The sequence below is a fragment of the Lathyrus oleraceus genome, chromosome 3 (genome assembly GCF_024323335.1).
Source record: "Lathyrus oleraceus cultivar Zhongwan6 chromosome 3, CAAS_Psat_ZW6_1.0, whole genome shotgun sequence".
Taxonomy (NCBI): domain Eukaryota; kingdom Viridiplantae; phylum Streptophyta; class Magnoliopsida; order Fabales; family Fabaceae; genus Lathyrus; species Lathyrus oleraceus.
The window spans coordinates 224,952,539-224,979,419 of NC_066581.1; the positions used below are offsets into that span (position 1 = coordinate 224,952,539).

The 26,881-nt window shown below is 35.8% G+C and overlaps 1 protein-coding gene and 1 long non-coding RNA gene across 4 annotated transcripts in view; both read left to right on the forward strand.

Annotated features, from left to right (window-relative positions):
- Nucleotides 1–26,696, forward strand: part of LOC127126440 (F-box protein At2g26850-like) — a 46,036-nt gene extending 19,340 nt beyond the window's left edge. The window contains exon 7 of one of the 2 annotated variants that reach the window (XM_051055371.1): nucleotides 26,108–26,696. In XM_051055371.1, coding sequence (XP_050911328.1) covers nucleotides 26,108–26,274 — 167 coding nt within the window. In that variant the 3' untranslated portion in view covers nucleotides 26,275–26,696. The remainder of the gene's footprint in view (nucleotides 1–26,107) is intronic. The other variant, XM_051055370.1, reaches the window with a different exon arrangement.
- LOC127126442 (uncharacterized) lies at nucleotides 20,445–26,086 on the forward strand. Of its 2 annotated transcripts, XR_007804986.1 has the most exons (5): nucleotides 20,445–20,757; nucleotides 20,876–20,935; nucleotides 24,298–24,616; nucleotides 25,206–25,279; nucleotides 25,959–26,086. It is a non-coding gene; the product is annotated as an uncharacterized LOC127126442 (long non-coding RNA). The 2 variants fall into 2 exon arrangements; XR_007804985.1 differs by lacking the exons at nucleotides 25,206–25,279; nucleotides 25,959–26,086 and having other exon boundaries at nucleotides 20,455–20,757; nucleotides 24,298–25,166.
- Nucleotides 26,697–26,881: the final 185 nt, after the last annotated feature.

Consider the following 26,881-nt stretch of genomic DNA (forward strand, 5'->3'; position numbering starts at 1 on the left):
CATTTTGAATTTTTATTCTCTTGTAAAGGATTGTTTTCATTCTATAAGGTTGTGTTACTATTTTTTATTAGTCTTATTGCATTATTAAGAATTTAATATATTATTTAAATGATTAGATTTTAACTAATAAGTTAATTAGAGTATATTATTAAAGTTTAGTTATTATTAGAAAATATTTATATTAGAACTTATGTGGGTTTGATCATTATTAAGTATTTGTTACAAATTTTTATTATTAGGTATTTTTTAACATTATTGTCGGAACTATTGATTTCAACATTTTAGTAATTAGATTAGATTATTAAATAAAATATTATTAAGTGATCTTTTATTAGAAATTAATAATTGTTATTATTATTTTATGAATATTGTTTTATTATCAGGGTTTGTTTTAGGTTTTAAAAGCCTAAGCCTAAAGTTGCTGCGATCCATAACCCTTACACAAAGCTCCATAGAATTTTGATGCTTAGGTTTTTCACATTGAAACACTAAGTCATTTGAGCTTAGCCACCATCTTACCTCGCAGACAAAGAGAAAGAGAAAGAGAGTCAGAGAGGGGATTCTAAAAGAATAACAGAAATGAGAGTGGAAAGCATTCAAACTAAAAGAGCATTGCCTTTTTTAAACCGGGGAAAAACTCATTTCTGAAGGTTTGTATTATATGTTTGCATTGTTTATGATTGGTTTGTGTTTGATGAAGTTTGGATGAGGTCGGGGGTTAAAATAATATGCCTTAGGGTTTTGGGGTTTGGGATTGTTGATTTTGGATCTTGGTGTTTAGGGTTTTTACCCGTGTAATGAATGATGGGATATTTGGTTTAGAATAAGTTTGGGTGGGTTTAGAAGAGTCTAGGGGTAATTTTGGGTAGTGTAAGACCCCAATTTTGACCCTAAGGTCCCTCATGCAATCTCATCATATGCATTAGCATTGGAATCATGCCTTGGCATCCTCCTTACCCCTCTTTCATTGGGTTTGTTTTGAGAGAGATCACAAAGCACCATGTGATTGTATCATACTTGTATATTATCATTTCACTAACCAAAACACCAAAAATATGTCTTTGTATTTGCCTAACTCTTTTGTAGGAATGGCATGATCACCATTGATCTATCAAGTTCACATATAGGGTTTGAGACCCTCATAGCTAAGAGCATAACCAAGGAATGATCCGCAGTGTATCTAAGCATCATATATGAGTCCCAATGACCTTTGCATGTTATTTTGATCAAGATTTCTTCAAGAGTTTGGAGTTGGTTTGCCTTGGAAACCCTAGTTTGTCTGGGTATCTTGAGTAACTTCTTCAACAACCTTCCTCATCAATTGATCAAATTTCTCAAGGGACACTTCAAAACTCATCATCTTATGCATATATGATCTACAATGAGCCTAAAAAGTCAAGAGAATTGCAAGTTAGCAAGTTGGTTAATGGTGGTTGGCAAGATGAATTCATCTGATCAAAATTGGGTCCCCCTAGAACCTATCTCCTACAATTTTCACCATATTAAAATGATTCCAAGTGAAAAGTTACTCTAAATGACATTCCAAACAACTTTCATGTTTAAGTCTGGAGCTAATTTTGCTTGGAAAGTCATTTTCCATGTTGAAACATTATAGGTCATTTTGTCTAAACCCTAATTTGAAAGTCAACTTCCGAAGGCCATAACTTACTCAATATTTATGAGATGAAAGATTTCCAAGTTGCACAATCAAATTCAAGATGTATGATTCAACTTTGATGTTTGTAGTGAGAGTTAAATCAACTTTTATGAGCATGTGATATGAGGATACATTATAGGTCATTTTGGACCAATACCATTGAACAAGTGATTTTCCTCAACTTCAAAAATGCATAACCCTCTCATTATAAATCCAAATGATGTCAAATTGGTGACCATTTTGAAGGTCTTTGAAAGAGATACAACTTTGATGAATACATTTTTCTCATTTGGATATCACATGAAAAGTTTAGTAAGGTGGAACATTGAGGTATATGGCTTGACACTTAGAAAAAATTTCAACATGTTGAAATTTCCAAACTTCCACCTCAAAATTCACCTTGATCCAAGTTCCAAATGGAAAGGTGTTCAATATAATATTTGTTCCTCTTAATCTAAGCTTTCCAAATAGTCCAATTTCACATTGCCTTGCCATTCAAGCTTCATTTCAATCTCATTTCAGATGCATTTGGACCTAATTGGATTGCTTCATGGGCCTGTACACGCCCATGCCAGCATGTGCATGACATTGCCAAATATGGAAAAACTTGAAGTGTTCAAATAACATTCCCAATTTCTATAAATACATGTCCTCCGAGCTCATTTGAAGGATCCTTGCGCGCCAGCTTTGCCCCCTCTCTTCAAACCCTCGCAATTCAAAGGAAAACCTGAGAATTTTCATTTTGAAAATTGAGTTTGAATCTCACTATTTGGAGATTCAAAAACTCCAGGATCCAAAGCTTTGAGGTCAAATCGAAACAACTCACTTGACACACCTCAAAATTCAACTTCTCATATCTTTCTATATATGTGGAGTTAGTTAAAATTGAGGTCAGATTCGTGCTCTACGCCATTTTTTCTTTCAGATCATGTCCTCCTTTTTCATTTATGTGATGGTGATGACTGAACCAGTCCGGTGAGGCTCGCCTGAGAAGGTGACCGAAGGTTTAGCGCCGGTGATGTGCTGGATAGGTTCAGAGCCATTGATCTTGTTCAAAATGTTTTAATCTCATACGTTGCTTGTAATTCCCACTTGTGTTACGCGTTGACTAATGACTATGGTGGAAAGCGCGCTGATGGCCACTTGATCTGCCACCTCAATTAATGAGGGAGATCAAGTGGTCCACATTTTTTCTGAATATTTGAATTTCATTTTATTTGTTTTATTTTCATTAATTCATATTAATTTTAAGATTGATCCAAAAAATATGAGAGTTTCACCAAAAAAAATAAAATAAAATCCTCTTCCATATTTTGAATTATAAGTTTTTTTGGATCATTATTAATATTTTTCATGATTTAATTGATTTGTGAATATTTTAAATTGTTTAAAAATACTTTGAAGTCTCTAAAAATTCTGAATTTTTTTCTCCAAGGTCCTTTGACCTTGTTTGACCTATGATAAATCTCATGACCATTTCTTTGATGTTTTGATGAGGTTTTAGGAATTTGACAAACCATATTTAATTTAATGCATTATTTTTAGTATTTTTTAAATTTAGTAAATTCCAAATAATTGTGTTGAGCCATTTGGATTGTTTGTATGAGTTTGACTTGTGTTGTTGGGCCTTGGTCAAGGTTGATTTGACTTTGTCAGGTTAAGATCATTGGACTTAGGGGATTGATGGAATGTACATTCCATCTCCCAAAATGAATGAATGATCTTAATTTGGTAAAAGTACTCCTTTGTCCAATTTGAGTTTTATCCATTTCCCCTCCCTCTTCATCTTATTCCCCTTCTTTATACATTCATGTCACGATCCTATGATATCTCAATGTCCTAAGGCTAGTTGATTGAAAATCAACATAAGTATGGATGAGATTAGACCACCTCTTTTGCATATTCTTTTTGTGTGTGGTATGTTTCATGAGCATAGTCCATTATACTATGTCTCTAATATGCATTAACAGCAAAATTCTATTGCCCGACCTCAAATAGTTGTGACTTCTACATAAGTTCAATTACGATTGCTTAACATAGCGCTAAATTTTTGACACAAAAGGCATAGCATTCTAGTTAGTGAGATTGTAAGTCTCCCCTCTTTCATGGTATTGTGTGGAAACTTGGCCTTTTTTCCTTCCTTTGGAAGATGTCTTGGTTCAAGGATCCATGCTTGTGATAAGTGGGTTGAGTGTTCTCCAAAGAATGACTTAAACAAAAAGCAAAAGCAATACTAACTTCTAACTCATTAACAACTAACATTTACTTTCAAGTTATTTACTTTAATGCACTTTATTTTTAAGCCCTATCCATTTGCCATTATTCATACCATTCTAATTGTTTATGTTAATGTCATTTTCACTTTGTCCATTTGGACCATATTTTGTGATATATTTTGCTTGTGTATATTGTGTGTGTTTGTGTGGTCTTTGGCCATTAATGTACATAATAAGAACAAAAACCCTAAAAAACTTCTTGTGTGGACTGTTGGTTTGATCTGAGACAATTGGACTTAGAATTTAGGCAGCACTCCCTCTGCAGAGGACTTGGCCAATGCCAACTTTCATGTAACCAAGTGCTTGCAATCTGAAACTTCATCTGATACATCCTTGAAAGAGCCATTTGAGATCATCTACAACATGATCATTATGAAGCTGTTATTTTGAACCTGTGACTTATGGCATTATGGAATTCCAAGTCCAAGAGATAAAGGTCTACATCAATGACATGATTTCCAAGTCACAAATTGAGGAGGACCACATAGGAAACTTACAAAAGCTATTTGATTGTCCGAGGAAATTCAAGTTGTATCGGAAAATGTATGTATAAACTTGTGATAATTTTATTGATCAGTAACATACACATATATACATATGAGAAGGGAGAGCATGATCCTACAATTAAGCTAGTATTGATGGCTATTCACTGAATATGGAAACATAATATTCTAGCCTATAATTAGAATATAAATGATATTGACTATACATGAAACAATAGGGACACAATGCTAATATTAAGGAAGCATGTTTCTAATTCCCCCCTTCAAACTGGTGGTGAGTGGATAACACCAAGTGTGTCTCTGAGATGGTTGAAACATGTCTGGCTTAATGGGTTGGTGAGGTAGTCTATAATTTGATCAGTTGTAGGAACATAGGCCACAACAACTTCATTTTGTAGTACTTGATCTCTGATATACTGAATATCAATTTCAATGTGTTTGGAGCGAGCATGGAGGATAGGATTTGAAGCTAGTGCCTTGGCACTCAAGTTATCACACCACAGTATAGGTTTCCTTGGAAGTGGGAGTTTAAGTTCAGCAAGTAATGACTGAATCCATCCTATTTCAGCAGTTAGGTCAGCTAGGGCTTTGTATTCTGACTCAGTGCTTGATCTTGATACCACCTTTTTCTTACTTGATGACCAAGAAACAAGTGTTTCATCAAGGAACACACATTGACCAGCCATGGATTTCCTGTCATCAACACTAGTGGCCTAGTCTGCATCAGAGAAGCCATGAACATCCAGATCAGTGGATGACTTGATGTGTAAGCAATGATTTATGGTGCCTGGAGATACCTAAAGATTCTTTTTATGCCTTATCAGTGTTCAAGTGTTGGTTAGCTCATGTATTGGCTGAGTTTGTTAATAGAGAATGCTAGATTAGGTCTTGTATGAGTCAAGTATTGTAAGGCACCTATGGCTTGTCTAAACACAGTTGGGTCAGCTAGTTTCTCTCCCTCAACTGTGAAATGCCTACCTGTTATCATAGGTGTGGGACATGGTGAGGCTTTATCCATTATGAATTTACTCAGTAAGTCACTGATGTACTTAGATTGTTTGATATACATTTCACTGGTATCTCTTTTCACTTCTATGCACAGAAAGTAGTGTAGCTGACCCAAGTCTTTGAGTGAGAATACATCAATAATATGAGTGATGAAAGCTTGAAGGAACTTGGTGTTGCTTCCTGTAATTATTATGTCATCCACATAGATAAGCAGAAAAGTAATGTGATCTTTACCTTTTATTAGGAAAAGAGAGGAATCACTCTTTGTGTTTTGAAAACCCCACTTCAGTAAAGCAACCTTGACACTGTCAAACCAAGCCCTTGGTGCTTGCTTCAGTCCATAGATTGCTTTAGATAGCCTGCATATGTCATTAGGCCTGTTGGATCAACAAATACTCCAGGTTGATGCATGAACATTGTTTCCTTGAGATATCCATTTAGGAAAGCACTGTTAATGTCTAGTTTCCTAACTTCCCAGTTGAGATGGACTGCAATTGAAAGAATGATTCTGACAGTGCTAGCTTTGACCACATGGATGAAGGTTTCTGCATAATCAACACCAATTGTTTATTGAAATCCTTTGGCAACTAGCCTAGATTTTCTCCTTTCTATGGTACCATCTGACTTGTATTTGGTCTTGAAGACCCATTTTGAGTCAACTATGTTTTCTTCATCTTGATAAGGGACTAGTGTCCAAGTTTTGTTAGACATGAGTGCTTGAAACTCCTTTTGCATTGATTCCTTCCATAAGGGCCTTGTGAGAGCATCCTTGGAATTTGTATGTTCCATTATATCTTTGTAGGTCTCAGGTAGACCAATGTAAGGAAGATTTGGCTTGTGAATGCCTGACTTGCTTCTGGTTTGTATGATGCATGCATTGATTGCTTCACCTGTACTTTATTGGGTTATGTCAGGTTGTATCTCTGGATGAGTTGGATCATCTAGTATAATATCTTCAAATTATTCTGTGACATTATTGTCAACTTCTATGGCATTGTTGTCATCTTGTGATTGTTGCTCAATTTGTGAGTCAGTTGAGTTTACTTCATCTGAGATATCTCCTTTAGGGATTACATCAGTGATATGATTACCTGCAGGGCACAAGGGAAAAGAGAATGATGGATTGTTAGCTGTTTTTAGAGGACCTCTTGTATTGAGAAACCCATCATGGAATGGGAAATGATCTTCATTGAAAATAACATGTCTTGATATGAAGATCCTGCCATGGGAATTGAGACATTTATACCCTTTATGAGAGTTAGTATAGCCTAAGAACACACATCTGGTTGTATGAAATTGAAGCTTGTGTTGATTGTAGGGTTTGAGGCATGGATAACAAGCACAACCAAAGGGTTTTAAGAGCTTATAGTCAGGTTCCTTATGAAGCATGAGTGAGTAGGGGGTCTTATTTTGGGTAACTTGAGATGGTAGTCTGTTTATAAGGTATACTAAAGTGGATAATGCTTCCCACCAATATTGGAATTGCATTTGAGCTTATGCAAGCAGAGTTAAACCAAACTCAACTATGTGTCTGTGTTTCCTCTCAATTTTTCCATTTTGCTGAGAGGTATAAGTGAAGGTGAGAAAAACAAGAAAGGGGGGTATGAATTGTTTTGGAAAATAAGCGCTTTTTCAGACAAAGACCACACAAGGAATTTATACTGGTTCGCTTATAACACAAAGCTACTCTAGTCCACCCGGCCAAGGTGATTTCGCCTTCAATAAGGACTTAATCCATTATTCTTGAAAGATAGTTTACAACCAACATCTAAGAGAAAGATCTCTTAGTCCTCTCAAGTATACAGACTGCGCAGAGTCACTTGAGGAAATAAAACAATAGATAAAAAGACAATGTAATCTAGAGTGCTTCTAGGATAAGCAAAATATTACAACAGTAAGATCAAAAGAATGTTTCACATTCTAAGCAAAAGCTTCGTGAAAGATTGAGAGAGAGAGAGAGAGTAAAACGTTTATGTGCGTTGGTGTATCTCTCAATGCTGTTTGATGTCCTTTATATAGGGGTGAAAGGACCTTTGAAATTGATGGCAGATGATTTGTCTTGAATAGGAATTAATGCCATAACTTCTGTTGTTTCTTGCCAAAACAACTTTGTCTCCCTGAATAACTTCTTTCCAATAATAGTTTCTTTCCATTTGAGATTGAAGTTGACGTTACTCTTTATGCATTAGGAAATCCATTATCAAAGTCTACGTGACTCTGGGAATCTTGGAATCTTGCTATGTGGATTCGGAGCTTCTGATGATGTCTTCAGATGACGCTGAGAGCTTCTGGAATGATATACTGTTGTTCAGAGTCAGAACTTCTAGAGTGCACTCCTTCTTCAGGTGCTTCTGATATCCTGATCCGCTTTTGCTTGGACTTAGATCTTCTAGAGCGTGTTTCCACTTCAGATACTTCTGATCTTTTGATATTTTGTATCTGATTTGATTCTGTATCTGATGACGTCATCAGATCTCTTTCTTCTTTCCTTAGAACCCTGCACACTTAGAAACTTTTCGTTAGGGTGCCATTTTTGGTTTCATCTTTTGTTATCATCAAAATCCTGGAATCTGTTGTAGAACAATTTTTGTTCTTACAATCTCCCCCTTTTTGATGATGACAAAACAAACTCAGATGATAGATGAAATATGAAAAGATTAGAGTTTATCAGATCAGATAGAAAAACACTCCCCCTGAGAAAGACTTGGGAGTTCAGAAGTTCTTACCAGAGCTTCTAAGAGTTGCGGTTTCTTGATACCTTCTGCAATTTCTTAAGTCCAATGTTAGAAATTTATTTTTAAGAACAGTATGTTGCAGAGTGCTTAAGGATTTAGGCAATTTTTCATCAGAGCTATATTTGTTTTCTCCCCCTTTTTGTCAGAATCAAAAAGACTTAAACAAAAATAAACAAGAAAAAGCATTTTATATATCCAGATAACAGACAACAGAGATAAGGACAAGAAAAAAGCAAACATCAGAAACAAGGAAAAAACAAGGCAACAAACAAAAGATCCTAAGTGCCTAAGGGTTGGGAGGAGGAGGCATTCTCTGAAGCAGTTGAGCCAGCATGTTCTGAATATTATCGTTGACGGTGTCCTGTTTATCCATTCTGGCTCTGAGTTCCTTCTGGTCTTTCTGAAGTTCTTCAAGTGTCTTGAGAACCATAGGAATGACGGAAGAGGACTCCCCCTGAGTCAGAGCACTCTGTTCTTCGGCAGCTCTGGCTTCAGCTTCTGCGGCTGCCTTTGCTTCAGCTTCAGCAGCAGCAGCAGCAGCATCAGCTAGAGCTTTGGCCTCAGCCTCCTTGGCCCTTTGGATTTCTGCTTGTCGAGCTCTTTCTTCTTCTTGCCTTCTGGCTTCTTCTTCAGCTTCTCTGGCAAGTCTCTCCTGTAGTCTTGCCTCAGCATCTCTGATGAAGTTGTTTCTGACTTGCTCAGAGATGTGCTTCAGTTTGAAAGCCTCAGAAGTCATCCAGCCAATGACTCTGTTCCAGTGTGTCCTTACAGAGTCAGGATCATCACTGATGCCAGAGTTTATGGTCAGAGACTTGACATTTTGTACCGAAGCCCCTGCGAACAACATTATGGCTTCCTCTAGGGTATGCAAGGAATGTTCAGGTTCAGATGTTTGGGGTGGAGAGGTTGGAGGGCTTAGGTTAAGTGTTAGAGGTTCAGGTTCAGCGGAAGTGTTTTGAGGGGTGATGTCAGAGGGTTGGAGGTCAGAGGGTTGAGCTTCAGAAGGTGTATTGGTTGGTTGTTCTGCAGGTTCTGGTGGAGGTTGTTGTGGTTGTTGTGTGTTATGGTTTAGAGAATAGAGGTGGGCTAGAGTGGGAGAAGCGGGGTCAGAAGGTTCTGGGTCAGAGGAGAGGATAAGGTAGGGAGGTGATTCTGGGGCTGAGGATGAAGAGGTGGTTTGATTGAGTTCTTCAGCTTCGGATGTAGGTAGGGATGTATGGGCGAGATTAAATTTGGGTAGAGGTTGTGAGGTTCTGGTTGTAGAAGGTGGGGTGTCAGAGGAGGTGTAGATAGGTGTTGGGAGAGGAGTAGAGGAAGCCAACAGTGGTTCAGAGGGAATAGTAGGGGCAGACTTACCAGAGGTTTCTTGCAGAGGCGCTGAAGGTCTTGATTCAGAAGGTTCTCCTAGCCTTGCTTTCTTCGCTCTTGAAGACTTCTTTTCAGATGGACCTCTTTTGAACTTAACGAAGTCTAATTCTGAATCTAGCATATCGTCTAGTCTGAAGTCTGAGATGTCTACTCCTTCATCCTTCAGACGTTGGAGATAGTGGAGGATTGCCTCTCTGGGTTCATTCTTGTAGAACCTTGCGAGACCATGTGGCAGCTTCCTCTGATCTTTTAATGCGTCCCAAGAGGTGTCCAGCGTAGGTTTGACTTGAATCTTCTTCAGAATTCCCATGCTCTTCAGATTTCTGGAGTTCATAGGCCTTCCAGTATCTATTGCCAAGTCTTCCATGAGTTTGTTCTTCTCCAGATGGTCTACGAGCCCATTTTCTATTAATACGTCAGAGAGAAGTCTTCCCAGAGGGATGTAGGCTCTGGGTTTCATGTTGTTTCTGGTCTCCCGTACTGAGTCTCTGAGATATTTGAAGAGTAGTGCTGGGAGGCAGAGCTTCAAACCCTTGTGAATGCAATACAGAATGCACTTCTGATCTGTATTGATGTAGTTAGAGGAGTTTGATGCTGGGCGGTGATGAATGGTTCCCAGAATGATCTTGAGCCATACCCGGAGGTTCTGATGAAGTTCTTTGTTCTTTGATGGATTTCCTTCTGTATTGAGTTTGAAGATAGTGGGGTTGATTTCCTGAGCAATGCTCCTTGACCTAGGGTTGATGTCGTAGATCCTTCTTCCTCCAGCTTTCTCCATGTTCAGTAATGAGGCAATTGACTTTTCAGTAATCACTATCTTGACCCCCAATACATAGGAGACTATGAAGTGGTCGTCAGCGTCAGCAAATCTCCATAATTCTTTGATGAGGTTTGGGTAAACAGGGCCATAGAGCCGTTGAAAGTAGTTTTCCCAACCTTGTTGACGGAGTTCTTCAGTTAGGTTTACTCCATTCCTCTTCATGTTGTTGAAATCCACAAGTGATTCACACAACACTTCCAGTTTATCAAAGGGAGTTGCCAGGTTGATATGAGGCTCACGATCAAGAACATGGGGTTCCTTGTATACTGGAGTGATGGTTACGCCTGTAACGATAGGAGTGGGAATGCTTGTGCTTTGGGCTGTGTTGCTGGATTCCATTTGTTGAGAATAGTTGAAAACTGATTGTTGTTGAGCATCCATTGTTGAGGAAGAACGAGATGAAGATGAACTGCTTGCAGAAATGCTTCAGAGAACTGGTTTGAGAAAGTGAGTGAGAGTGAAAAGTGTGTGAAGTGTGAGAGGAGTGTTTAAATACCCTAAACAAAACGCATGCAAAACGACACGTAAAACAGCGTTAGCACAAAAATCAAGTTAGCACGCTTAGAGGGAGAAATGATTATGGCTCATTAATGAATGTCTAATCCCAACAGTATGCACACTGCTCGAGGAGATCTCAAACGTCTGCCCTTTGAATTTCTTCTGGACAGCTGTCTAGAAGTTCCAAGGTTAGACACTACGTGCTCCACGTGGTTTGATGTATCTGATCTTCAGGAATACCAAGGGTTTGGTTCCTGGAGATTTCTAACTCAGATATCTTCTTAACTTGGTAGAAGTATCAGAGTCAGAGGCAGAAGCTCATTTGTTTATGTCAGAGTCTCATTTTACATCTTCAGAGGCACAATTTATTCAGGGCAATTTTGAATGTTCAGATTTTCTAAGATAAAAAGAAATCTATCTTCAGCTAAAGGCTTAGTAAATATATCTGCCCATTGATGATCTGTATCAATGATTTTCAATGTTACTATTCCTTTCTGAACATAGTCTCTGATAAAATGATGTTTTATTTCAATGTGCTTAGCTCTGGAGTGTAAAATGGGATTCTTACTTAGACAAATGGCAGCAGTATTATCACAAAAGATAGGAATGTTACTCTCGAAGATTTGCAGATCTTCTAACTGATTCTTCATCCAGAGCATCTGAGTAGTGCACAGTGATACTGAGATGTATTCTGCTTCTGCAGTTGATAGAGCGATAGTTGACTGTCTTTTGCTTGCCCAGGATATCAGATTGTTTCCTAGGAGCTGACAATTTCCAGATGTGCTTTTTCGTTCCAATCTATCTCCTGCATAATCTGCATCACAGTAACCCGAAAGTCTATACTTTGATGTTTTCTCATACATCAGGCCCAGGTTAGGGGTTCCTTTTAGATATTTGAGAATTCTCTTAACTGCTGTTAAGTGAGTTTCTCTAGGATCTGATTGGAATCTGGCACAGAGACAGACACTAAAGAGAATATCAGGTCGAGTAGCAGTCAAATAGAGAAGGGAGCCTATCATACCACGATAGAGCTTCTGACAAACCTTTTTACTGACTTCTTCCTTTTCAAGAATGCATGTTGGATGCATGGGAGTCTTTGCAGAGTTGCATTCATCCATGTCAAATTTCTTCAGAACGTCTTTTATATATTTGCTTTGATGAACGTACGTGACTTCTGAAGTTTGGTTAATTTGAATTCCTAAAAAGAACTTTAGTTCTTGCATTAAGCTCATTTCAAATTCTGCCTGCATTAACTCAGAAAATTCTTGACAAACAGAGGCGTTAGCAGAACCAAAAATAATATCATCAACATATATCTGACATATCATGAGATCATTGTTAAGGTTCTTACAGAAGAGTGTGGAGTCAACTTTCCCTCTGATAAAATTGTGTTCCAGAAGAATATTACTTAAACGTTCATACCAAGCTCTGGGAGCTTGTTTAAGTCCATATAGAGATTTTTTAAGTTTAAAGACATGTTCTGGAAAATTTGGATTTTCAAAACCTGGAGGTTGGTTGACATACACTTCTTCTGATATATAACCATTAAGGAATGCGCTCTTGACATCCATTTGATATAATTTAATAGAATGGTTAATAGCAAAAGATACAAGAAGACGAATAGATTCTAACCTTGCGACTGGAGCAAAGGTTTCATTGTAGTCAATACCTTCTTGTTGACTGTAACCTTGAGCTACCAGTCGAGCTTTGTTTCTGACGACTTCTCCTTTCTCATTCAGCTTGTTTCTGAAAACCCATTTGGTTCCAATGACGTGAGTGCCTCTGGGCTTAGGAACAAGATCCCAGACATCATTCTTTGTGAATTGATCAAGTTCTTCTTGCATGGCTGAAACCCAGTCGTTATCTTGAAGTGCTTCATCACAGGACGTAGGCTCGATCAGAGACACTAGTCCTAGAGGAGTATCTTCAGAGGTCCTGAAGGTAGATCTGGTTCTGACAGGTTCGTCCTTGTTGCCCAGAATCAAATCTTCAGATACGTTGATACGACTTTTAGCTTTCTTGGGGATTACTGGGGAAATAATTTCCTCAGAGTTCTGAGTGGCAGTTGCTTCTGGAGCTTTATCAGATCCTGCAAGAGTGATTTCTAAATCTGCAAAATTTTCAACTAGCTTTGACTTTTCAGGGTCAAGCTTATCATCAAATCTGACATGAATTGATTCTTCCACAATTTTGGTTTCTGTGTTGTATACTCTGTAGCCTTTAGAGCGTTCTGAGTATCCTAACATAATACCTTTCTGTGCTTTGGAATCAAACTTGTTCAGATGTTCTTTAGTGTTTAAAATAAAGCAAGAACATCCAAATGGATGAAAATATGAAATGTTTGGTTTCCTTCCTTTACACAGTTCATAGGGAGTCTTTTCCAGAATAGGTCTTATTGAGATTCTATTCTGAATGTAACACGCTGTATTTACAGCTTCTGCCCAAAAGTGCTTAGCCACATTAGTTTCGTTGATCATAGTTCTGGCCATCTCTTGGAGTGTCCTATTCTTCCTCTCTACAACTCCATTTTGTTGTGGAGTTCTAGGGCAGGAGAAATCATGGGATATTCCATTAGAGTCAAATAATTCCTCAAAGGATTTATTTTCGAATTCCCCACCATGATCACTTCTGACTCTGATGATTTTAGAGTCAAATTCTTTTTGCACTTTGGAGCAGAAACTAGTGAATACAGAGTGAGACTCACTCTTGTGTTTTAGAAATTTCACCCATGTCCAGCGACTGAAATCATCAATAATGACTAGTCCATACCTCTTTCCATTGACTGATGTTGTTTTCACAGGACCAAATAAGTCAATGTGGAGAAGTTCCAGAGGCTTAGAGGTAGTAACAATAGTTTTCTTTTTGAAAGATGTTTTTGAAAATTTTCCTTTCTGACATGCTTCACATAGAGCATCTGAAGAAAACTTCAGTTTAGGTAGGCCTCTGACTAACTCGAGTTTATTTAGCTGAGATAGTTTTCTCATGCTAATGTGGCCCAAGCGTCTATGCCATACCCATTACTCTTCGTGAACAGACATCGGACATTTCACATTTTGTTCTTTTAAATCAGAAAGATTAATTTTATAAATATTGTTTTTCCTCTTGCTTGTGAATAGGACTGAACCATTGTTTTGATTTATGGCTTTACATGTTTTTTGATTAAAGATCACGTCATAACCGTTATCACTTAATTGACTTATGGATAACAAATTATGCATTAATCCTTCTACGTAAAGAACATCAGATATAGAGGGAATAGTCCCATTACCAATAGTTCCGGAGCCTCTGATCCTTCCTTTCTGATCTCCTCCGAAGCCTACGAATCCAGCGTCTTTAAGTTCCAGGCTTTGGAACATAGACTTTCTTCCCGTCATGTGTCGCGAGCATCCAGAGTCCAGGTACCATGACTGGTGTTTGAATTTTGCTGCATAGGATATCTGCAACATAAACAATCTTATCTTTTGGTACCCAGAGTCTTTTGGGTCCTTTCTGATTAGTTTTCCCAGAGTTTCTTATAACTTTGGGTTTTCTAGCATTTTCAAATTTTTGTTCTTGTGTGTGTGTGTAGTGATATGAAAATGGAGACTTGAGTTGGTCACTAGTAGAAGTTTCATCTTCCTTAGGATCATACCCAATTCCCTTTTTATTGTTTTGACTGACTCCATAAATCATGGATACCATAACACTCCTTCCTATCCCATTTTTCAGAAATTCTTGAAAGGCTTCTTCGTATTTATAAATTATCGTATTTGAGGTATGTGGAGCTTGAGACAACGCTTCTTCCAGTTCTAAACGATGTTTAATTGCTCCATCTCTTTGTAATGTTAAAGATCTGATTTCATCTTATCGTTTTAGAATTGTCATCTCAAGTTTGCCACATTCTTCAAATTTTGCTTCAAGACAGCCTTTTATTGCCTTAAACTTTTGTTTTAATTTCTGATATGAGCTAAGAGTTTCTGACAAGCATGATTCTAGATCAGATTGAGAGAGTTCAGAAAATACCTCTTCAGATTCTTCATCTGAACTGTTCCTGAATGTGGTAGCCATGAATGCCACATTGGCCTGTTCATCAGAGTCAGATTCTGATGAGTCAGATTCGCTATCATCCCAGGTAGCCATCAATCCTTTCTTTGTCCTGAAGGTATTTTTCTTGAAACTTTCTTTTCTGGAACTGTCTTTCTTTAACTTGGGGCATTCATTCCTGTAGTGACCTGTTTCTTTACATTCATAACAGGTAATATCTTTGTTAGTTTTACCTTTTGAGGTTGATTCTGATCGATCCCCTCTGGGTCTTGGTCTTCTGAAGTTGTTGTTCCTCTTTTTCCAGAGTTGTTTAACTCTTCTGGTCAGGAGGGACAATTCTTCTTCCTCATCAGAATCTTCTTGTTCAGAGTCATCTGCATCTTCTGTCTCGGCCTGGAATGCTTTGGTTCTGTCCGATTTGCGTATTTCAGATCTGGACTTTAATGCTACAGACTTGTTTTTCTTCTGAGGTTCGTCTTCCTCTAGTTCTATCTCATGGCTTTTGAGAGAACTAACAAGCTCTTCAAGACTGATATTGTTCAGATCCTTAGACGGCTTCAGAGCAGTGACCATGGGTCTCCACTTCTTTGGCAAGCTTCTGACTATCTTTTTGACGTGGTCTGCAGTTGTGTATCCTTTGTCTAGAACCTTGAGACCTGCAATTAGAGTTTGGAATCTAGAGAACATTACCTCTATGGCTTCGTCATCTTCCATTTTGAAAGCTTCATATTTCTGGATAAGCGCCAGAGCCTTTGTCTCTTTGACCTGAGAGTTTCCTTCATGAGTCATCCTCAGAGAGTCAAGGATGTCTTTTGCTGTTTCTCTGTTGGTGATCTTTTCATACTCGTTGTAAGATATAGCGTTGAGAAGAATGGTTCTGGCCTTGTGATGATTTTTGAAGACACGCTTCTGATCTTCTGACATCTTACTTCAGGGAACTTCAACTCCATTTTCTGAGACGGGAGGTTTGTATCCATCTGTGACAATGTCCCAGAGATCAGCATCATAGCCTAGAAAGAAGCTCTCAATCCTATCTTTCCAATAGTCAAATTTTTCTCCATCAAAGACAGGAGGCTTAGCATTGTAACTGTCTCTTTCGTTTGTGTGGGCCATGGTTTTTCTCGTTCTGGATCTCTCTACACTGTTAAGTGTTTGATTAGAAAATCAATAACAGAGCCAAAGCTCTGATACCAATTGAAGGTGAGAAAAACAAGAAAGGGGGGTTTGAATTGTTTTGGAAAATAAGCGCTTTTTCAGACAAATACCACATAAGGAATTTATACTGGTTCGCTTATAACACAAAGCTACTCCAGTCCACCCGGCCAAGGTGATTTCGCCTTCAACAAGGACTTAATCCACTATTCTTGAAAGATAGTTTACAACCAACATCTAAGAGAAAGATCTCTTAGTCCTCTCAAGTATACAGACTGTGCAGAGTCACTTGAGGAAATAAAACAATAGATAAAAAGACAATGTAATCTAGAGTGCTTCTAGGATAAGCAAAATATTACAACAGTAAGATCAAAAGAATGTTTCACGTTCTAAGCAAAAGCTTCGTGAAAGATTGAGAGAGAGAGAGAGAGTAAAACGTTTATGTGCGTTGGTGTATCTCTCAATGCTGTTTGCTGTCCTTTATATAGGGGTGAAAGGACCTTTGAAATTGATGGCAGATGATTTGTCTTGAATAGGAATTAATGCCATAACTTCTGTTGTTTCTTGCCAAAACAACTTTGTCTCCCTGAATAACTTCTTTCCAATAATAGTTTCTTTCCATTTGAGATTGAAGTTGACGTTACTCTTTATGCATTAGGAAATCCATTATCAAAGTCTACGTGACTCTGGGAATCTTGGAATCTTGTATGTGGATTCGGAGCTTCTGATGATGTATTCAGATGACGCTGAGAGCTTCTGGAATGATATACCGTTGTTCAGAGTCAGAACTTCTAGAGTGCACTCCTTCTTCAGGTGCTTCTGATATCCTGATTCGCTTTTGCTTGGACTTAGATCTTCTAGAGCGTGTTTCCACTTCAGATACTTCTGATCTTTTGATATTTTGTATCTGATTTGATTCTGTATCTGATGACGTCATCAGATCTCTTTCTTCTTTCCTTAGAACCCTGCACACTTAGAAACTTTTCGTTAGGGTGCCATTTTTGGTTTCGTCTTTTGTTATCATCAAAATCCTGGAATCTGTTGTAGAACAATTTTTGTTCTTACAATAAGGACAAGACATTCTAAGATCTATGTTAGCTTCTATTGCAAGTCTCTGCACAAGTTTGTATTCACAACCACCATCACACTGAATTACTTTGATTCTCTTATTGTATTGATTTTCAGCCAAGGATTTAAATTGAATGAAAGCTTGCACAGTTTCAGATTTGTATTTTAAAGGATAAATCCAAGTGAACCTACTAAAATCATCAACAAAATGCACATAATATTTGAAACCAGAAGATGACATTATTGGTGCAGGGCCCCATACATCAGAGTGAACCAACTCAAGTGGTTCCTTAGCATGAGATGAAAAAGACTTAAAGGGTAATAGGTGCATTTTTCCATATTGGCAGGCCTCACAAAAACTAAAGTGGTCACTAGGTGATACTTTGACATTACAATTTTTCAACACTTTGTCTAATGTGTTGTTGTTTGGGTGACCAAGTATCCTATGTCAGCTCTCCCTGATAGATATATAAGCACTTGGGCTCCTTCCAATTCTTGAGAGCTAGTATAATCCATCTTTAAGTATTCCTTTTAGTATTGCCTTCCCTGTCAACTTGTCCTTCACAAAACAACAATTCCTATCAAACTCAACAAGAATGTTATTATCAACAGCCAATTTAGATACACTTAATATATTTTTGGTAATGTTAGACTCATATAGTATATCATGTAGATTAAGTGACTTGAGTTTGGAAGAGCCCGTGGCTATAATTTCTAGTTGCTCACCATTTCCAATAATTAGAGAGTTCTTACCATGATGTTCATTTATTTCTTGGAATTTTTCAGTTTGATGTGTCACATGATTACTTGCTCCATTGTCAAAGTACCAGTCATATTCTTGATTGGTTCCTTATGATGCTAGGAATGCATATTTCTCTTCCTCTTCTGCTGAGTGACTTGATCCAGAGTACGTTTTGTAAAACCTATAGAAGCACTGCACTGCTGTGTGAGCAGTCTTTGAGCATACCTGACAGGTAGGTTAGAGAACTTGCTTATACCTCTGCCTCCTCTTCAACCTCTCGAGTTGAAGCCTCTCTAGTTTCCATTTGAGCCATGGAATACAAGTCTATTGTTTCTTCGGTTTACTTTGTAATCAGTCTTGTTTACAACATTTGCTGAGGCATTGAGACTTAAGGTATTAAAGGAATTGAGTTTCTAAATTCTATTCTCAAAACTCAGCAGTTGAGATTGTAAATCAATCCAATTGAGATTGATTTGATCGTAGAGTTTTACCATTATCGGATTGTACTTAAAATCCAATCCATTCAGGGTTTGAATGATTATATCTGAGTTTAGAATTGGATTTCTTGCCATCTTGAGTTTATCAACAAGATTTTTCATCTTGGATAGATAATCACGCATTTTCATTTCACCTTTCCTGGTACTGTGGAATTCTGACTTCAGGTTGGTGATTCTATATCTTGTATGTGCTCCAACTAGACTTTGGGTCTCCTCCCAAAGTTGCTTTGAATTTTCACAATGCAAAAACTGTGTTACAATGTCTGTAGTCATGGAATTCTTTAACCAACCTCGAAGTTGTTGGTCATAAGCTTGCCAATCTTTAAACAAAGGATTCAACTTCTTGCTTGAATCTGAATTTTTTATATATTGCTCAAGACACTCCTTTTCCCTAGCATGTATCCTTCAAGTCTGCAGCCTTTGATGATGGGCAAGACTAAGGACTTCCATAAGGGAAAATTGTCTCTATCCAACTTGACAGAGATAGTTGATGGAAGATCATTTTTGTTGTTTGTATTTGCAGCGAATGCCAAGGTTTTTAATTGGATCACGAGCCGTTTGGCAACAACACTCTGATACCAAGTAAATAATTATAATATGTATAAACATGTGATAATTATATTGATCAGTAACATACACATATATACAGATGAGAAGGGAGAGCATGATCCTACAATTAAGCTAGTATTGATGGCTATACACAAAATATGGAAACATAATATTCTAGCCTATAATTAGAACATAAATGCAATTGACTATACATGAAACAATAGGGACACGATGCTGATATTAAGGAATCATGTTTCTAATTTGGCCATGTTTTACACTAACACAAAATAGTGTATGGCCCAGGGTATGGCGTATGGCCCAGCTAGAGCCATACACGTAAGGCTTTTGCTGCATATATGGGGTCTGGCTAGATGACCTCATACACGCATGCGCCTTCCCATACGCATGTGATAAGATACTTGATTTTCACCCCCTTCTGCTGTTACGCATATGCTAGGGGTGATGCGAAATGGACATACACATATGAGAGGTCCCATACGCGTATGTGCAGGAAACTTGCTTTTTCTTCTTTTTTCCTCCTGCTCATGCGTTTTCGTCCGGCTTCTTCTCTGATCCATCTCCTCTTTATCTTTTAGCCCTGTAAACAAATAAAACACTACCTCAAACGTGTAAAATAGCTCAGAATAACTAAATCATTATCAAATCAAGTTATTGTAAAAATCTACCAAAATAAACTTAAACTATTGCCCAGATTCACAATAATTCACTTACTTTTGGCATTCAAATGACATCAAAGCTAACATAAATGGTGACTGGTCAAGTCTCATCTAGGCGTGACCTTAGTAATGACCCTCACAGATTGATAACATAAAGTCACAATGAGTGAAACTGGTTCTAGAGATTCCCATAATCATGAACCACATCCAAATCATCAGCGTAGTGAGGGGATAACCCTACTATGATGACAAATTTAGGGGATTTATCCTTTTAAGCTTTTAGAGTTTTAAGGATTGTTTTTTCAATATTTATCTAGTAAATAAAAAATGGTAAAGATTTTCCTATATTTTGAACTCTTTGAATTTTTGGTTTACCTCATTTCATCTTGATCCATATTGTAAGAAATGGTAATAAATTTTCATTAAAAGAAATTAAATGATATATATAACTTTAATTAATAGTTCATTTTCAAATAAAATTCGTATACTTAAATAAATAAATAAAATAAACTATGGGAAAATTTTAAATTTTAATATTAGTATTATTTAATTAGAATAATATCTAATAATTATATTTAATTACAATTATCAAATAAAAAGAGGGCACGAATTAAAATATATTTATTTATTGTATTTCTCATCTACAATGAGTCATCCTTAAAAAATTTACCTTTGAAACCCTAAATCTCTAAAATACTTACATTTACCCTTATATATCTTACAAAATTCATCAAAAAAAGTTTAAATGTCAAAATATCACTAATCTCGATATTTTCTCGATTATTCCATCATCTCCGTCTTTTATATTTTCTAAGCACTTTACTTTTGCAACCCTAGATCTCTAAAATACTAAATTTTATAATTCTTCTTCCATTCCACCCTTGTATATCTTGCAAAGTTCTTTGATATTTTTTAAAGATTATCAAGATATCATAAACCTCGCCTTTTTTCTTTTTTTTCCTCCATATTCCCCGTTTTATATTTTCCCTGTCTTTCTCAGATTTATTCCTTTTACCCAATATTTTCATTTCTCTTAGTATTTTAGAATACAACCATCTTACCCATCCATCTATTCTACTTAATTTTATTCTAGTATAGATCCTCTGAAATTCATTCTTTTATAAAAAAATTAGAGTAATTTTTGGAATCGCATCTCAACCATCTCAATTGTGAAAAACGTACTGGTAAATATGTCCTTTAAGTTTGATATAAAATATTAGATCTAGTGATATACTGTATATTTTATTATTAATTGACACTAATATAGCTTCTCTATTTTGTAATATATCTTCGTCGTTGCAGGTTTTTTAAACATATTGAGATCTAATTGTAGACAAAGGTGATATTTACCCTAAAAAACAGGTAAGGAGATTTTTCAAATTTTGTAATATCTGAATTTTTGAATAAATAAATGTTTTTATTTAGATTTTGTGAAAGTTGTTGTTAAAATAAATTGTGAAAGTTTATAAATTTAATCTTATTTAGTGCATAAGAAAATAAAGTAAAGTAATAAATTAGACATCAAAATTGTAAGAATGGATCAATATAGCCCATGACTTTTCAAAATTGACAAGTATATCTCTGATTTTGTAAAATGGCATTCAAAATAATCATTCTCAACTTTTACTGTTAATTAGAGATTATAATGTAAAACATTAGTTGACATGAGACTCCTCCATTTTGATCTCGTATTAATTCCACCATAATAGTGACATATTCTCCTATGAGATTTAGGTCTCCCAAGGATAAGTCTTTTAATAATTGTTCCGGATTAGCCAAATGAGTTTAACATTGCTTGAGAATCGAGGATAAGGATAGTTTATATACAACACCCACATTGCTCAACCAAACATGGCTTCTTTTCTTAAGGACAAAAGTAGAATGGATTATTACACCCTAAGTGGACAATAACTCACAACCATAATGGCATAGACTTTAGGTCGACTTGAACATTGGTTCTAGAAGGAGGGGTCGTCTAACACCCCACTAATATGTGTCTAGAATCATATTAGTAAGATATTAAAATTTTGGTACTGAGTACATACAAAAGCAAATAATGACATGATAATTTGTATATATTAGAAAACTACATCTAGGGATATATACAACATATATGTTTACAAGAAATGCATATTGGAAAAATATCAGGTATAATTTTCATGCCATCTGATCACCCAAGTCTCTAACCTAGACATTATAACGAGTTCTTCACTTTCTATAATGTACCAGAGAAACAACATGATTGGGGGTGAGATTACTAAATCTCATTGAGTTCACCCATCTTATGGGTGTGCTTGGCTCTATATGGTATACTGATCTACTACAAATGCTTACTACACACTCGTACCCTGATAAGGTAGTACCAACGAAGCATACACAACATCCCACCACTCGTGAATACATGGTATGTTATCCTTTATGGTTGGTAGATGAAGGAAAATGTGGGTAATACATATTGTATCGTATTGCAAATGATACATTGGGCCCGCTGCCTAATGAAGAAGAACGAATTAAATACCATCATGATGATTCTATAAACCTTATTGGGACTTACTTTAAAGTAATGAGGAAATGATTTTATTCTCATTCATTTTCTACGACAGAGAGAATAGTGGAATTATACTCCGGTAAATTCCCAAACCACGTATCGTACTACCCATCAGCAAGAGTAGTATACTCATTCCTTCATGAGTATGTCCACTAACCATGAGTATGTCCACTAACGAGACACCTCACCACAGGGAACACATAATTATTCAACCTATGGTTTATCATCACCATTAACCATTACATAGAATAATTAAATAGACATTCATTACTAATTATACGAGTGGATCTCAAATATTATATGCATATGAACTCGGGATCATTCATCACCTGTAGTCGTATAATTGATCACACTTTTGATTGTTCAAAACAGAACCAAACATACAAAACATGAGAAGCACAATGGAAGAATAGTATGAAATTCCCATCATGCCACAACCCTATGTGTTAACTTCCCATAATTTTGTTTCTCCCAATTATGGAGGTTTGCTTACTGAACCCTTTGGCCGCTTAGCGAGTTTAGCAGAGCAAAACACAATTTCAACAATTTTAAGTCTAGAAATTCAGAATCCACAATAATACATATTCTAACCATGTCAATATAGGAAAGAATCAACATGCAACAATATTTGAACATTATGAGCTTAATTTAAGCAGCAATTCAAGAAATCAACACAAGGAATATCATCACTTAGACATGTTAGCAGAGCAGTCAAACTTAACTTGCAATATGAAATCAAACCATGAACTCATAGTATATCACAAACAATCTTCAAGCATGATATTTAATTATCATAAGATATTTTATTGATCTAGCTTTCCAATGCATTTGACCGTATCTCATTTTGAGTTACGAAACTCAAAATACGCTATTTTCCGTGTCACAATAAATTTTTATATCAACAACACTCATTAAGCAAGCGATATGTCACTAAGCGAGAAACTCTGCAACTTTTCTAAAAAATTAGTGTCCTAACACCATATTTAGCACCCCAATTCACGCTTAATCCAACCCTAACATATAGTAACATGCTTGGGGAATCAAGACATAGAAAAACCAACACATGAAAGTTCATAGTTATACCATACTAAACATGCATCTACAAGTTGGAAGTTTCTTACTCACTCAAAGCAACACTGCAAGAATCATGAGGAAAACCTAACATACAAGGTGTTAAAACTAACTAAAGAACACACCTTTAGTGAAGATTCTAACTTTGATGATTGAGAGATGAAGAAAATGATGATGATGATTTATACACCTAATCGTTGTTCTTCTTCCAAGATCACCAAGTTTCACACATGCACCCATGGAGGATGAACTTGAGCTCACAAAATTCCTTTTTCTTTCCACCTTCGTGACCCTCTTTCCCTCACTCCAAGTCCTCTAAAAAAATCAGAATTGATGAAAGAGAAGTGAAGGTGAAAAATGAGAGAAATGAGGTTCCTTTCCCCTTATATGATGCACTTATGAAAATTACAGTTTTCCCATGTTATTTGAGTGAAATTACTAGCATGTTATCCTTCTTACTTAAGTTATGCCCACATTGATTGTTCTACTAACCTCTCATAAATTTATTGTAGGTTTAGAGATTAGTGATTTTTCTATTAATCTATTTTATCGATACTTAGAACTTGGGGTATTAGAGGTCAGGGCCACATCCTTTCACCATGTTGCTTAGCCTTGATGGGGGGGGGGAATTGTTTCGGATTGGACAAAATAGTACCACATTACTTGGGAGTAAATGCTAAGGGTATCATTTCTAAAATATAAATTCGTAAGTATTCTCACGCCCAAAGTGAACAATACCTAATATTCGCAATGGTGAGGACCTGAGGTCGACCAGCACAGTAAATAATCTTTGCATAACTCTAAACTTTTTGATAATGAGCTGACATTATCATAAGATCGCCTTACAAATTTTACATGTTTAGTTAATATGCATCATCATAAATTTTGACTATATATGATACGAAAGAGATACTTTTATTGGATTATTTATTTTTAATCATTATTTATTAACACTACATAGTGTTTGTATGTTTGTTCATGGATTTTTAATCATTCTTTGTAAACTTTGTAATTTATCATTGTTTACTCTTTGTCTTATATGGTATAGGCTCTTATTAATGTACAATTTGATTTTATTTCAATCTTTTGGTTGTTGTTGAATTAGGATTTCCCATAAATCACAATGTCGTCAAAAAAATCATCAGCACCAAAATTGGATAAACAAGAGGATTGTAAGGGTTCTTTCTTAAATTTACCTCATGAGATATTGGATTGCATTCTTAAGCAACTTTCACCAAAAGATTTGTTCATGGTAGCACATGTGTGTACTCACTTGAGGAATAATAGTAGAAGTGATTATTTAGGGAATCAACATGTGGAACATAAATGGAGTAAGTTGGTAGGAGAAGACTTTCACAATGAGTGGAACTATCATATTGGTAAAATTAGAAATGAAGAAAGTTTGGTTTTACACCACAATCAGAGTAAGTCATATGGAAATATTAGTGGTGATCACCCATATCAACGCCTTCATTCTTATTTGAAAAGTAATAGAGCATTGGATGATTTGATTAAAAATCATTCACAAATGGCTTTGTATATTTGCCTTGAGACTGGTCGCTTTTGGTTTCCTATTCAAATATACAAGGGAAGATCAACCAAATTATAACATCTATTATGTAATTTATTATTGCATTAAATAGTCTAAATATTATTATTTTTCATTTCTACTAGTAAAACTCTGATTTATTAAGTATCATTTCACTCATACATAGTATTTCAAGTTCATTAAAACATTAAGCAAATCATTCATGATTACAAGATTTCCACATTGTTTTTTAACTCGATTACGTTGGTCCATAATATATTGTTAGTGCATAATCATAGAAATTAATGAAACATATTTTTGAAAAAAATGTGACACAATATATTACTGTTATTTTAGGTAGGAGTATAAGAAGTATATAGAACATAATTGATACCCTAGAAACTAAATAGGGATTTAGTATAATCTCATTTACTTTTATCATTTGGTTTAAAAATTATTATAATTATATGGAACTTTGCATGCAGGCTACAAAGAAAACATTATACTGCTATGATGCCCTTGTGAGTTATGATTCTAGAACAAACACCTTTCGATCAAGGTATTGTTAATTTTTTTTTATAATAACTAGCAAACTCCTATTATTCTTTATAGGGATTTAGTTTTGAGTAGAAAGTGAATAAAATGAAATTGTTAATTAACACGATGCACATATTTCTATGATTGTAAAACAAAGTCTAGAACTGATCCTCTAAATTTCTTTTTTTCTTAATTATATGTAAAAATTTATCAATTTATAGGTCCACAAACGCGGGAAAACGATTGGTTGAGCGAGATATTGATTGGGAAAGGTTGAGAAAGCCACCACCTAAAACTTTTCTTGTGGATTATTATGAATATAATAATCTCAATGATTTGAAACCTGGAGATCGTGTTGAGATTCAAAAAAAAAACCTCTAATTTATCATATATTCTTCTTAAAGAATTTCACTTTATTAATGATGTCATTTCATATATAAATTCAACTCATTGATTTTTTTTCTAATGACGTTTATTTTCATAGAATAAGGTTTCATAGAAAATATACATACATTTTGTTACATTAATGAATCTATTGCAATTAACTAAAATTATTAATTTATATGAATACAAATGTTTTTTCTCATAAACGTCATCAAAGAAATGATCTCTTTAATATAATACAGACTTACAACATTTATTTATTGGTTGTATGTTTCAATTTGAATTATAAATTAACTTTTTTTTAATGAGCTATATAGATTGGGTGTATGCTTCAATTTGCCATTTCCAATCATGTGACCAGGACATCAATCACTGCTCTTGCCAAGACAATGGTAATGTTCATAAATATTCATAAATATCAAGTTAAAAAGGAGACACTATTAAAAAAATTGTTTTTAATTTTGAGACCTTTTGAATATGATGATCTACAAACGCAGCAGCATCCACAAATATTCAATGAGTAAAAGAATGAGACACATAATAAGATATGAAGAATTTAACTTTCTTAATGGAATCAGAAAACTTACGGATGAGGAGATTGGAAAGTGGCGTAACCTCGACTCTACGCTCTAGTGCCAGTGTGTCAATAAAACTTGAAGAATGATTGCGGTTACGGGCCAATGATTCTCAATAGTTGATTTTTCCTGTGCAAGAACAACCGGTCATATTTTCGCAGGGATATTAATCTGGTGTGGTATCAATGATTTTAGCAGAATGTAGTAGCTTTACTTTGATGTAAACTGTCTTGTGCAGGTTGACATTGTGAATTTTTAAGCATGAAATATTTTTGACATTCAATCTGTCATTGGTTTGGGTAAATTGGTTTTCATTAGAAATGCTTCGCACATTGGGAGCGGTCTATCGGTATAATCGATATTGTCTAAACATTTTTTAGGATATCCAACATAATTTTGATTGCTTTCTTGTGGCACTTAAAATTAATGTGCGACCTTGTAAAGTAAGATGTTGTAGGATAGATTTGGAATTGTTCTTACTGTTGAGCAACATTAAATTCATCTGCAGTTAATTTGACAGTTGGTTGAAAATCTATCTGAATAGAATTAATGTGATTCTGATTATTACATTGTTATAATTATAAGACTGTAGTCTGCTGCTAGTGAAAGAATCAGGTTGTTGATAGGTGTTTGTTTTGTTGTAATGGGTTCCCCCTAGTCTTGGG